Here is a 15,173-nt window from a genome sequence, read left to right as displayed (position 1 = left end):
GAGACGTGGATGAAAATCCTCAAAAGCAGGTAAAGGGAGCAGTTGCACTCATGAAGTCAACTGCTTACAGTTAAGTCTGCCTCAGCATACGATTATGAGCACAATTTTGCTTGAAACAAAAGCGCACATTTATTGCAAAGAACAAGCTACACCAAACATAATGCTTCAGCACAGTGACTAATGCCGTCTCTTCACCAGGTAATATGTGCTGAAAATTTAGTTTATGTAATATTAGACGGCCTACCTTTCCCTCTAGGGCCTGTTTAACTGTACTCAAAATGATGGAGAAGTCTTGCTTTTATAGGTAAAGACCAGGGAGGAAAATAGCATCTTTATCAGATAGCCTACCTGTAAAATACAAAATACCTGCAACGCACAAAAGCCCTGATGATGTGGTTTAGTAGAAATACTGCATTAGCATTCGTTAGGATGATCGACAGAAACCATTCATGCATTTGCCGTGGATTCACTCACATAAATTCAATACCAGAGCTCAGCATCCTGCTCACATAGAATTCAACCACCAAAGTGTTTTTCCAAGAGCGCACGCACCAAGAACACTGCTGGCTGTGACAGGCACAATTAGAGGACTCCAGCTTTCCAACAGCTTACGCCTTCATCAAAGCACAGATGTCTGCTGCAGGCTGGAGTTTCTTACAAAATTTAAATATTACAACTTTCTCCATAAATTCTTTATGAAAAAACATGTCCATTTCCTTAATTACTTAGGCATCGTTTTATTTGTAAAAAATCCAGGTTTGGGCAGTCAGGGGCCACTGAGTAGCCAGATACAGGACTTGAGAATTTTCCTGGCTGAAGTAACCTGGCACTGAAGAGAAAATGTAGCTTGAGTTCAGCACTAGAGCCCAAATGCAAGGCAGAAGAAAGTAAGATGAAGAAGGGCATGATGCAATGAAAGGATCAGGAGAATACTGGAGAAAAGAAGATACAACAATTTTCTATTAAAAAGTAGCAAAGCTGAAACTGGAATTCCTAAAGCTCCATTAGCAAGTATTTGTGAAATTCACTAGAAAAATTCCCGCAGTATCTTTACTCCCAGTGACTCCTCCATATCGTAGTTATAGACTATGTTCAAAAAATTATTTAAAGCCATGCTTTTTAAACTATTTAGGCAATGCATCATTTCCTTAAGATAAAAATGGTTTTGTGAATCACAAAGTGACTGCAGGGACAGTAGGACATGCCTCCCAGAGGGGTTTCACATCTCTTGCACAGTTCAAGTTCAGATTGCTTCATAGGTTATGATTCATGATTCAAATTTAAATTTATGAGCAGTTCCAGGTCAAATTCTTCTTGTATCTTGGGGCCCAACCTAAGATAACACTAAACTGCAGAGTCTTTATTCCACAATTGTTGCTGCAGTAATCAACTATAACCAAAGTCAATGCGAGAATACAACCTCAATAACAAATGCTAAGAAAAATAACAAATTATCCCAGGAGATTAGTTTGGAGGCATCTTCTACATACAGAAAAAGTACCCAATTTTACTGAAGTTATCTGTGCACCAGTGCCCTGTCCATACAAAGGGTACGATACAACTAATATTTGCAAACCATTTAGATACTACAGTGCAGCACCAGCAAAAGAATTCAGCAAAGAAGTAGTAATTCTGCATTCAGACTGGTATTTGAATGGTGCATTAGACCACAAGCTGAACAAATATCACAACAGACTGAAAAGCAGTTCATTCATAAGATTGGTCTGGTAGAGAAGGGAGAAAGGGCGGGTAGGGGAGAAGGGGAAGAATCAGATCACCTGATTATAGGCTTTCTGACAATGCATACACACAAAGAAGCCATATTAAGCCTTTTCCTTACACCCTTGGTTTTTTTCTTCACTATTAACTCCTTTATGATTCTGTCACAATTTACAGCTATTTTTAAATATTACAGACTAGCATACAGCATGTATCTGTGTGTTAGAAAACAAATGAGCATATATAATGCAATGTAAAATCTATTCATGTTTTCCTCCCTACAGCACATAGCCAATAGATTCCATGATCACACACTACCATTAGGAAACCACCATCCCCAAATCCATTACTAACTGCCTTCCCACTTAGAGAACAGGTTATAAGGGTTCCGTATGGTAGTACAGAATAAACGTTTTAAAGCAGTGATTGGTCTTGCCAATCACAATGAACGTTCTTCACCCTACAGCTAGCATCTGGTACTGTTTCCATTTTTACATTGAAAAGACTATTATTTAACAATTTATATATACAAAGTATGGCTTTATTTTTGAGTGATCTTGCTCACTCCAGCGGCAGCTGCTATGAATCCACACAGTACAACCAGGAAATTTTCACACTGAGCCCATACAACATTTTTGCATTTTTTATTTAAAAATCATTATCCGTGCATATTTTAAGCTACCTCTGCCTAAAGTACACGCTCAAGAGCTTGGATAAAGTTCAAAGAAAGGTAAGAAACTTGCAAAAATTATTCCATTATTTATACTGGGGGGAAGAGGGAGGGTAGGTGGGGGGAAATGTCAGGGATTCTGATTTTATGGCTGCTGGCTTTCTCCATCACAAAACAATCCAGCTTTCCTTTCGTACATTGTGACACTATAATAACCATCATCTACTTGACTTTAATTAAGCATATATAAAAATTAATATTTTTGTCTTTGGAGAATTATCCCCAAGTGATGTCTAGTAGAAAATACAAACCAAAGGCCTCATTTAATCCACCTACTCCAGGGTTCAATTTCGCCCACAACGCGTAACTGGAATTGCAAGTGGATTTAAAGAGACCATGAGAAAGAAGGAACTCACCATTCTAACTACTTCAGGGTAAGTCTGCTCTGTCAAACAGCCTCTGCTTATTGTAATGTAGTCCACCAGTTCATTAAGAGTGGAGCGCTTGTATTCTTTCATTTTAAGGTCTGAAAGCGTGTCCATGAAGTCAAAAATGACACAGCACTGTTGAAGTTTCTTTAGGAACAGTTCAGGCTGCTCTGAAGATGGAACGTCTATGAAACAAGAAAGGAAATCTTTGTGAGTCTGGCATCTTATTATACAAAACAGGATTTCTTTTTGAAGATAAATTTCAAAGGAAAGCAGCATTCATACAATTTTGTAAAACAGAGCTCAGATTAACAAACAAACCCTTATAGAAATGGTATTACTACTGTGCATTTGAGATCTTCAACAACATGGTGTAGAAGTAATTTAATCATCACCTGCCATTAAGAAAATAAAGTTCACCAAAAAATCCAAGCTGAAGTGGAGAATGAAAACACAAGAGCATTCAAGACATCATTCTGCGATACACCACTACTTGCACTGGAGGCTGACATTCACCATCATTAACTTACACTCCAAAGAAGGATGAAAGAACCAAGCTCAATTAATTTGTATTTCCAAAAACACTGTGTCATTTATAACTCTATATGAATATATATGAATACGTACACAAATACACAGCATGACTACAATTCTGCAACCAAGTTTTCAGATTCAATCATCACCCCCATGTTGACACTTTCCATTGCAAAATTGATTTTATTGAAACACAGAATTTTTTTGCTGTACTTTGAACACATCACATGCATCCACAGGAACATTTTCACACAAAATAATAATATATGCTTGACCAGTGAAGTAAGCAGAGTGTACTACTTACTACTTTCGCTGCTTTCTTAATTCTCAGCAGATAAAAGACTTAAAATAATTAAAGGAATGCCAACTGCTGAGTGGTTTGTCAGTTTACCAAGTGCATCAAAAGAGTACACAGAAAGCTTAGTTTATCCAGTGTTCATGTACACAAGAGGCTAACAATAGCAGAAAGTTACAGAAATTAAATATGCATTTTTACTCTAAAAATACGCTCTCAGAGAAGGCACTTCATTTCCTTTGATCTACTTCCTTTTTTTTTTTCAAAGGCACAAATGCTTTGTCAGCACCAGAATCCAGCGAATGACCTTCCAAGCCACAATACAACATGTACATGAAAATATTTTGCTGAATTCAACTAGAAAAGTTTTAATAGTAAAGAGTTCATGTTTATTTCTTGAAACTTGGATATACTAGTAAAAAGCCAGCCTCAGATGGAACTTCTTATTGTTGAGGCAAGAGTATGACAAGTTAAGGAATACTTGGTAAATACTGGAAGCCATTAGTAGTTGTACAGTAGTTTAAAGGATGAAATACCATGAATCTGTTTTAATTAAAACCACGTACACAACCATTACTAGTTTCAAGTTCAAAAGGCCTATAAAATACTACAAGGTCATAGTATATAGCTGCATAGTTTTAAAAAGTACTGATAGAGATGCAAGGACCCCAAGGCACTTCACATCAACTCTCTGCATTGCTTAAGCACTGGACAGAGTAAATATGGATTGCAGTACAAATGAAGATGCTAGGTGCTTTTCTGACCTGAAATGGTGAAGCACAACAGTTTATTCAACCTTTATCTGCTTACAACACTCCAGTAGTGACAGGATTCAACAGGTTAACGAACTGCATCCCATAAAGAACAACCCAGATCTTGGTAAAGTTTAATTGATGATACCAGGCAGCACACACCAATCTCATATTCATTACAGTTGGGTAAGCTCTACAAAAGCTATGTCCAAAGCAAATTAAGGGGGAAAAGAAGTGGCTCAGTTACGACACCACACTTTGTATCATCCTAATTATCCACCCCATGTTCGAACAGGCTATATTCATCTGTGTCACAGAAGATGCAAGAAACATGGTCCTACAGAACCCCAACAAGAAGAGCTATATGGGAGAACAGTTCCCCCAAACACGTCTGGAAAACTGAAGCTCCCAAAACCAGGTCACCATAAAGCCACTCCACTGGCCAGGTGTCTCACATGAGTTCAGATGCCTCACAGCAGGCAACTCTCAAACCTAAGATAAGCCAAGGAGTCAGAGAAAGTCATTAGCCCTCACCCATTACAAAAGAGACCACATCTGTTAGCAACCTTTCTAAGGTTACAGCCTTACAGGAGATAAGGGGCCTGGGGAAGCAAAGTACTTGTGAATGGACACATTACTGCTTTCTTGATTACCTGCCCTCAATTAATACAGAAGAAGGAGAGTGGACATCAGAATTCACTGTTACTAGCAAGCAGGCAACAATTAAGATTTTTTTCCAAAAGAAAGACTGTCAGTACAAACTGAAAAAAAATATAGACAAGTACAATTGGTTACTTCTCAGGAGTATTATTTTTTATTCTAATTCCCCACTCTTTGTTATGCTATCTCTAATTCACCTTAGAACCTGACAGCATGTAAATGGTATCAATAAAATCTGTGATGTTTCATGAACATCATGGGGTTTTGGTTGCACTGTTCTACATGGCTTGCACGCATTTAGTTTGGCCAACAAGAATATCCTAGTCAAGGAAAAAACACAGGCTGAAATCAAATGGGAATCCATTGAGATACAATTCAGTGCACGTTATAACCAGACTCAAATGACTCGAGATTACACTCATTTTAAGATCGGTCGGTATTAAATAAAAATTTAAAAATTACTAGGAGCATTAAGATACCTAAAGAAGGTTTGTTTTCTTTTTTCCTCCAGTTAAGCATCTGGAAGTGTGGGAACTAAACGAAAAATATAATTAAGTTGTTTTCAAGAAAAAACACTCTAGAGCACTACATGCATTTCATGCCAGCACTACTACGTCAACGAGCCATGTGAACTATCAGGGCCAACAACAACAAGAGAAACAACCAACCAAAAAACCCACAAACAAACAACAAAAACTCAAGGTCCCACGAAATAAAACCCCAAACCCCAATTGTTCTGGTCATATCTGCTTTTCTTTATTCAGCAAGTTGCCATTCACACTACAAAATTAAATTGCAAGAAGCTTCATGCAATAATATTTTTCATTGCTCTTGGGACTCCAGGCTGCCTTGGGAACACGGTAACACCTAATGCCCATGTTTTTTCTACTTAGAAACAGAAAACCTATAGGAGAGTAAATTTTAGGGGGTCCTAATAAGCACAGCACAAGAAAAGGGTGCAGAAGTCAATAAGATCAGTATTCCATGTTCCCAACCTTCCCAGACAGGCCATGCCATTAGTTGGTTTTAGGGGTTTTTTGTTAGCGTTTTCTTTTTTTATTTTTTAATCCTCTAACACCTCTTTCACAACTGTACAAACCTTACTGAAAGACCACTAAAAATGGACCTCCCCAGCCACCCCTATGCCACTGTTGGGAGCAGGGAGCGTGCTAGTACTTGGGGTACAGACCTACTGAGCTCCACAGCAGAGCTGAACTCCTTAATGCCATGACTTGAAATGAAGCATGCAGTTCCTTACAGATGTTCACAGTTAGATGATGAAAAACCGCAAATCATTTTCTTCTCAGCAGATGGATGCTCAGAGCTTTCAGTGAATTCTGCAACATTTTACTCTTGTGGTATGTGCAGCCAAAAATTTAGGCCCCAAGATTTAATAACCTGCAATATTACCATTGTATCTACTTTCATTTGAAAGAACTGAAAATTGAGCAACTGCTCTAATAAATCTGTGTAAATACCTGTAATATTTTAATAACCTATAAAATAAAATCAAAATGACACTAAGTGGCACGTGTGATTTATGTCATATGCACAGGAGAGCACAGATTTATTAAAATTAAAATTTAAAGAAAGACAAACTTCTGTCTGGTTAACTGTGAGAACTCTCCTCATTTTCAGGTGGCCTTTTCTATGAGTTAATTTTCAGGCTTGTCACTTTTCTCTTTAGCCATTTAGAACTGTACAGAGCTTTTGAAAAACACTGCTTATTCACAGAGTCAAAGGAAATTAGCTTAGTGAAAGCAAGTACTAATATATCTGAACAATGATAAGACAGAATAAGAGCCTTTAACAGAATCAAGTGTTATCAGAAAAACTGACAGAAAGTACTGTTATTTTTTCAGGCATGGACCAACAATTGTTACTACAAAGGCTGAAATACTAATTCTAAAATGGCCAAAGCAATTCTGTTTCTCTCTTAATAGCCTTTTTCCAAAATAATCCTAATCCAACCAGCCCATCCCTTCTAATCAGTCATCTCTGCAGTCTCTGCCTTCTGCATCCTTTTCTCAAATAAAGACATAAAAGTCTGATCACATACTTTTACTGCAAGTCTCTAACATATATAAAAGAATTTGTTTATACTACATTCATATTTTAATTAAAATAATTTACAACTAACTGATTTTGGATCACATCAGAGTAAAATTATGTATCAGACCAGCAAAGCTGCATCCAGAGAACTGAGCTCTGGTTCTCTCAGTGGCAGTAGAAAACCAAGGGGGAGATCCTGAACACCTGGGTCAGTTCCCTGATCCACTTCAGCCTGTAGTTTTGCCATGAAGGGTATAAAGCCAGGAAGTGAAGATGGGGAGAGGGATTGAACTACTTAAGCCAGCATGGCAACTGTAAGGAAAAGTCATGGAACTGCAGACACAAGTCAGCATAGGGCCTAGAATTAGAATAAAACAAGACAAATTACACAGCTTACTTATAAAATATTGAGCAAAACTAGGATATGCTCACACATGCTACCCTGCACCCACATATGTACTATCAGAACATTTATTAATAATTAAAATCAAAATACCCTCAGAATAACTATTGCTTCCAGTATATACATTACTGGTATTAATTAGCTCGATTATGACATTTGCATAAAGAACTAGTATCATCTTGTATGTTAGTAAAAGTAAACACCACCACATTAAGCGTGAAAAATAAAAACACATAATGAAACTGAAGTATGTCCAGAATGGGGGACAGAGAAATTAATAGTAACTTTTTTACATTAATTTTAAGAACTTCCTTATAATCAATGCTTATAAATATCTAAAGGGTGGGTGTCAGGATGATGGGACTAGGCTCTTTTCAGTGGTGCCCAACAACAGGACAAGGGGCGATGGGCACAAGTTGGAACACAGGAAGTTCTACCTCAACATGAGGAAAACCTTTACCGTGAGGGTGCCAGAGCAGTGGCACAGGCTGCCCAGGGAGGCTGTGGAGTCCCTTCCCTGGAGACATTGAAACCCCGCCTGGACGCGTTCCTGTGCCCCTGCTCTGGGTGTGCCTGCTCAAGCAGGGGGTTGGACGGGGTGATCTCCAGAGGTCCCTTCCAACCCCCAGCATTCTGCGATCATTTCCCAACATCTGAGAACCCTGCATTCACTTGCCTCCACCCCCAAGATTGTTTCCTATATTCTTTCCTTATCAGCTTGACGGTAAAGTAATTCCCCAATTTTTCTTCAGCTTCCACATCTTCCAGTTATTAAATAAACTGAGGATTATGATTTTTCTAGTTAAGTAAAATATCCTTGTTCTGAAAATGCTCTAAATAACCCACGCAAACCCCTCCCGCTTTGCTACCACTCACCAAACCACCAAGTTAAACATAACCAACTACTGAAGCAAGGACCTACCTGCACAAAGTAGGCAGTTGTGGATAAATCTCTCTATGTCTACACCTATCCCCCACAGGTCACTATGAAGACTCTACTTTATAATAAGCTAACTTTCTAGGTTTTATTCAAATTAAACTTGCGTATTTGAATTTGAAAGTCTTTTGTTCTTCTCTGAGAAGTTTACTTCAAGAGAAGGTCTCAGCTCAAAGCTTTAGCTAACTCAAGGTCCTGACACACATATAGCCCGGTACATAACGAGCCACATTTCTATAAGCCACTTTTCACAGTATAATATTGGTCTTAAGATGCCAAGAAGTACAAATGTTTGCCCTCTTTTTCTTACAGACACTTCTTGAGAAAAGTAATCACTATCCTGATTGCATCTATTTAATTTTCCTGACTGCCTGTCAATATTATGAATGCTTTGTAAGTCAGTAATAATTCGTTTATAATAGGTGCTTTTTTCAAAGCAGTTTTCCCAACCTATTCTCTATACTTAATAATTATACACGCAGGGTAGCAGTTAGGCATTGTGTTCCAAATATATAAAGTCTAACCAGCACCAACATTATTCACACAGCAATAAATACAGTGGGACAAACTCAAGCTGACTTTCATGAGTGAACACGCACAAAAAGAAAAGTGTAATATTAACATACTGTTTCCAACACATTGAAAATGCATCATCAGAAGCGCAACACAGGACATACTTCACCACTTTTCCCAAAAATCAGTGTCTCTTCAGATAATCAATCACAAAATTGAGAATTACTTCCCTCACCATTACTCTCTCCCTGACCAAACTGCACAAGCTCTCATCAAGTGGGAGTCTCCTGGGTAGTTTCACGGGGATCCTGGATACTGCAAATTCCTCTACAGCTTGCCAATTCTCCCCAGTCATTTCACAGAGGTTTTCAACAAACGTGATTTACTGGGCCGAGTAGTCTGCAAGCAGTGTAGACCCAGCATTTGATTTGACTGCCTTGACTGTATATGGAGTAGCATTACAAACAACAGGGAATATTCCTTAATAGATGTACTCTTAGTCATACAGACAGCCAACATTTTATAGCATAGATATACTTTCAAATATATTAATCAAAATTCTGCCTCTACTCACATACGTAAAATCTTACAAGCACATGGATGAAAGGCTGCTGCTTCCTTCATCAGAAGACCAAGAATTAAAAACAAGTTGACAATAAAAAGAATGCCAATAAAGCATATTTTTAAAAACTATACTTTTAAAGTTTATGAAACTTCAATTAAACTTTTTGCCTACTTCCACAGCAGGCATGGTGCAGGCAACAGTTTAAGCCTCCTTTCTTTCACCCATACAGCTCAATCCAGACCCACAGCAGTCAAAGTTTCAGTGAAGTGATTCGTTTAGGCTACACTTTGTCCAACTATGACCAACATTTGTTCATTCCACCACTGACTACACCAATGGTGTCTGTGCTGTGGACATCTTTCACATTGGAAGTAGACCAGGACCACGAGCTTGGTTGCCAAAGCTACTGATGAGCCATAGCAAAATACTATTTCACCCATACTTGTTGCAAAAGAACTGTATTAATGCAAATTAGCATTGATGATGCGGCACCCCCAAGTGAGCAGAGTGCTTCCAGGGTGCTGTAGCTTTTACAAGTTTGGATTCTCTTACTCATCACTAACCTAACATGATGAATCTGTTATGAAACAGAGTTATATCAAGCACCTCAGTTAATAACAAGCAATCGAGGCAATATATAGTGCATAGTCAGAGCTCATGAGCAACTAATGGAAGACAAGATTACCAGGGTATTCGGGCACACCAATTGCTGTTCTGGGTCCCACACAAACAGAGACTCACAAGGTATTTGGTGGTATGTAGTGTCCCTCACAGTAGTACTGATAATCACCACTTAGTAGCGACCACATCTTCATAACCAAGCAGGAATGCCTTCCTCCTTAGGTTAACCAACAACACTTGTCAACCCCTCCTCATTAGTTCTCCAAACACAGAATCATAGTGTTATTCGTTCTTCAATGAATGGGAAGAGTTTAGACTAACGGAGTAATCCAAGACAGTCAAAGTTTACCTATTCTACCTACAAGTACATTCAAGTTAAAAATGATCCAGGTGAAAGACGACATCAGAGAACGTACAGAAAAGGATTCAAATGACAAATTTTAGAGAAAAAATGATGGGAGAAAAGCAAGTGGATGAGTGTATCAAAACATTTCAGAAGAGAGGGAAGAATGGCAAAGCAGCTGTGAATATTATGAGAAGGGGATGTAGCAGGAAGCCAAAGGTGACAAAGCAACAACATCAAAAAGTATTAAAAGACCAAGAGAGAAAGAGCATGAGGTAGAGCATGAGCAGGAGTCTTGGAAAAGACAGAGAGGAAAAAATTGCTTGGGGAATAGGTAACACAATGAAAGTAGCAGAATATTTTGAAAGGAAAAAACAGGAGTTCAAACTGTTTAAGCAAAACAAGAAGGAATGAGTTAGTGGTTAGCGGCTAGATTTGATTAAGCAGCTATATATCTGGAGGTTCCTGACACACTGTGACAACTTTAAAATATCCCACTAGATTATTTATGGTGAGTTTGCATAGGCATCAAATAAATACTTACTTTTTAGCTCCAAGCTGATCACAGGTTTTGTAGGTTGCTTCCCCCCCAAATTTCTACTAGTATTTAAAAAACTGATTAACGATTTATTTTCTTTTTAGGGGAAGCAAAAATACACATAAATGTTATTTCAATTTCCTATATTGAATACATGGCATAAAATCCCAAAATAAGACAAAAATACTTTGCTGAAACACCAAGAGTTATTGTGGCAAATTTTCCTGGACTGACTCAAGTTTCTTTTATACTGGCTCAGAAAGTTCATGCTAGTTGCTTTAAGTAGGTTACTACTGAATTGCACTTTCAAAGTACAAGTTAACCTTCATTCAGAAGAGTCGAAGTCACTAGGTTTGCTGAGCAGTCACCAGAGAGAGCTGCTGTCCATGTTTGTCCTGCCACTTGAGAATACTGACCTAAGGTAGTGAAGACATGATCAGGACACCTTTGCCACACACCTTCTGCGTAACCTTCTACCATTAGATATGGAAGACGTAATTGTTACTTTTCAAAGTGTTCTCCAAGGGGAAGGAAGGAAAAAACTCAAAGATGGATTTTAAATGTTCTTAAAAAATAAAAAGGGAAAACAAATCTCAGAAACTGTTTGTCTACTTTCTACTTTTATATGAACATAAGCATGTGTCCACTTTCAGGATCTGTGGTTGTTTTGGGGTTTTTTTGTTTGTTGGTTGCTGGTGGTTTGGTTTTTTGCTGGTTGGTTTGGGGGTTTTTGTTTGTTTGTTTGTTTTCTTTTTAGGCACTGACCTGTTAATTTAGCTAGGTGAGTGAAAAGAGAACCCAATACTGTGCTGGGAGACAACACTTAAAACCCAGTACAATGAGCTCACACTTTGGAGTTCCTGGAGCTGTGTTACAATGTCCTTAGTCCAGCAATCAAAACATCCATAAATTTAAGGTCTCTGAATTTTAACATCATGCTCCATTACAAACACAAGACCGACTCTACATGAAAAATCTTTGCTGTCAGGTTTTTTGAGACTCCAGGATTAGCAAGTGAGTGTTACTCCTCGCACCTTTGCTGAATTCTAGCTCATAATGCCTCCGGTGCTGAATCATCCATTGACTCCTTGCAGCTGTTACCAGGAACTGTACCCCAGAATTAAAGTCAGGTTTTTCTGTAGACATTTGAATAGCAAAAGCTACAGGTAGAGCAAATGCAAATCCAAAATAAGGTGAGCTTGCATACTTTCTCAGCTCCTCCACACCATGTAAACAAAGACATCTCATTTTCCAACTGATGTCTCAAATTACAGACATAGACCAAAGCTTCACAATAGTAACCCCATGCTCCACTGGGTCACCCCACTGCTGTCTTCCTTCATTTCAAAATCACTAACAGGTCTTCAGGCTGGTTTTCAGTGTATGTTTAACTGCCTAGCTAGTCTCTAGGACCCTGCAACCCTCCATCTTAGTACAGCACTGGAATTCCAAATTTCAATAAACACACAAGTCTCAGCACATTATTTCAATTTTGGCATGCTATGCTCATATCACTTTTATCTTGTACTTTGTTTCTGATAATCTTAGAGAGCATGATGTATTATACTGCAGCTTTAACTTTATCTTGCTTCATCACATGCAATTTTTTTTTGGTGTTGTAAATTAATGGCAGATATCAGAAAATGGCAAGACTAGCCATTTATAATGAACATCTCATAGTTTCCAGGTTCCTTGAATGGCAAAAAATCTCAAATCCAGGAAAATGTTTACAAGTTCCAGGCTACTAAGAAACACCTTTGAAAAAAAAAAAAAAAACCATGATGGCCTGCTGACCTAAGACAGAAGAATCCTTAAGAGGATTATTGTCTTCCTTTTGATAAGTTTCTTATCAGATCACAATTTTTCTTCTGCATGACATGAGAAGGTTTTGCTCTATAATGACCATTAAATATGAGAACACAAACACATCGCAGCAATCTTACAGTTACCTTCCATTCTAACTGCAGTCACAAGGCAGCTCAGGACCTGCTTTGGAATTTGTTTAGTGCATTAAGTTTATAGTGAAACCATGATAAACTATGTAGCTGTACATGCTCTCTGTAAGAGTGCAAACATTATACCTTGCTTAGTAAGTGCTCCGAAACTGCCATCTGTCCAAATAAAAATAAGCTTCATTTTGCTCAAACTAGAGTTGCTCTATGAAATTTATTCAGAAACACTTAGAAAACTGAACCAAGAGCATAGGAAACCCAAAACAACTCTCGGACAAACGGGCTCAGAATTGCTACTCTGCTTGATACTGACCCACTGATTTATCACAGAAGTCACAGGAGTACTTCATTCTCCATTGAAAGAAGTAATTACTTGAGAGCCATTCTACATATGCAACTCACTAAGAGCTCAGGCTTATATTTAAAAGTATTTACATTTATTAACTCAAACAATATGCATACATATATAATATAAATTCTATAATCTTATTTATATATTTAGAAGAGTTTAATAGAACCCTGAAAATATAACTTTCATTCCCTTCTCATTTGGTAATATAAATTTAGTCAAGAACATATTCTATTTTATGCTAATTTACAACAGTCTCCCAGTATTTTCCAGTAATGAACTATGCAATCCAACTGTCCATCGTGTTTGCTCTCTCGTTCTCTACATGGAGCAATTTGTGTAATGGAGTAAGAACTTTATGGAACAGCACACGTGCAAGACGCCATGTCTGTGTAAAAAAAAGACAAGATTTAACATACATACCCTGAAGCTATGACGGAGGATGCAGAAACAAACTGGGACTTGTTTTTGCAGTACCCAAACAGATCCCCCAGGAAGCTCAACTTCTTACATGTGTCCTCCTTACTGTAGGAGCTCCAGCATAACACAAGAACAAACTTATTGGCTTTGGCCTTCATTATGCATTTAGTCTTCTAAATACTAGTTTCAGCCCACAGAGATCCTCTGAGATCAGAGTCAACACCTCAAACTGGATTCAATGATATGCCAAAAACAAGCCGGGGCTGCAAGGGGAGATGCATGTCCTCAGGAACACCAGCCACAGCACTCACTGCTCATCTGGGTTTCCTGAGCACAACAGCATAACCTCCACTACATCCCGCTGAGCCATGAAAAACATAGGAAAATCTAAAGGTACATCCAGATCTACACACTGGGATGACATCTCCTTGCCAGTTGAGAAACTAGAAAGCATTACTCAAAGATGCTATGCGAGAACTTTGCATCCACAAGCAATCCATGGTGTTTATTTGTCAAGGAAGGAGGTTACCACATCATTCCCTCCTTCAAGATATTTTCCTTGCACACAGCCTTCTAGTGCTTAGGCTTAACCAGCTGCCCTGAGATACAGTCATCTGGAAGGCCCAGGCTATGTTATTCAATACCTTATGATAGTAACTCAAATTAGTCAAGCTGTCAGTTTAAGGGAACACCCTTTCTCATATTGCTGAGCCCAGTAGATCTAAGTGACAGAAAATAAATAAGTAAATCTACTTTATTTTGCTTTTGCAATTACTGTGAAGCTCTCCCACATTCCCTGGTGCACAGCCTTATATCCCTATTCTAGGACATTTCTACAGCAATCTCTTGCTCTTCAGATTATTCAGGATCTGTAACAATTCACCAGTAGAGAGGAAAAACATGACACTTACCTAATACTCCCCTATAACCTGTGAAGTTAGTCTGTGTTACGCTGGGTATTCTGTGTTATTTGTATTATCATGACATGTCTATGTAAAACTACCAGCTAACCCACTAAAAATAGGACCTTTCCCATCACAGAATGGCATGTCTAAAGCTACCAGATTGTTTTAAAACAAAGTAAATGAGAGGCTCATTTACTAGCAATTATTATTCACATTTAAAGTTCACTGCTCTGTTATACCTAAATTGGGTATTTTCGCTAAAACTTGGTAATCTGACCAATATCGTGTATTAGGCCACTTTTCCATCTTATAAACAGCAACTTTTTTTTTTTTCTGCTTGAATCAAATATGGGGTAGACATTTCATCTCCCCAACACAAGGTTCTAGAGAGCAAAGACCGCATATCCAAATATCTGTAACTGTCTAAAGAACAACGCTTATCATAGCCTTGCATTACCATAATGTGCGCGGATGTTTTTTCATATCATCTTTACCTCTGACCTCTTTCAAAAACACT

General features: G+C 38.2%; 1 protein-coding gene across 10 annotated transcripts in view; it reads right to left on the bottom strand.

Annotated features, from left to right (window-relative positions):
• Positions 1–15,173, bottom strand: part of PPP2R5E (protein phosphatase 2 regulatory subunit B'epsilon) — a 73,722-nt gene that overhangs the window by 27,810 nt on the left and 30,739 nt on the right. For all 10 annotated transcript variants that reach the window (XM_075104133.1, XM_075104135.1, XM_075104137.1 and 7 more), the window contains one exon: positions 2,806–3,002. In XM_075104133.1, coding sequence (XP_074960234.1) covers positions 2,806–3,002 — 197 coding nt within the window. The remainder of the gene's footprint in view (positions 1–2,805; positions 3,003–15,173) is intronic.

This window comes from Phalacrocorax aristotelis, chromosome 9 (assembly GCF_949628215.1).
Source record: "Phalacrocorax aristotelis chromosome 9, bGulAri2.1, whole genome shotgun sequence".
In the NCBI taxonomy this organism is placed as follows: Eukaryota; Metazoa; Chordata; class Aves; order Suliformes; family Phalacrocoracidae; genus Phalacrocorax; species Phalacrocorax aristotelis.
This window is presented reverse-complemented; position numbering and strand designations above follow the sequence as displayed.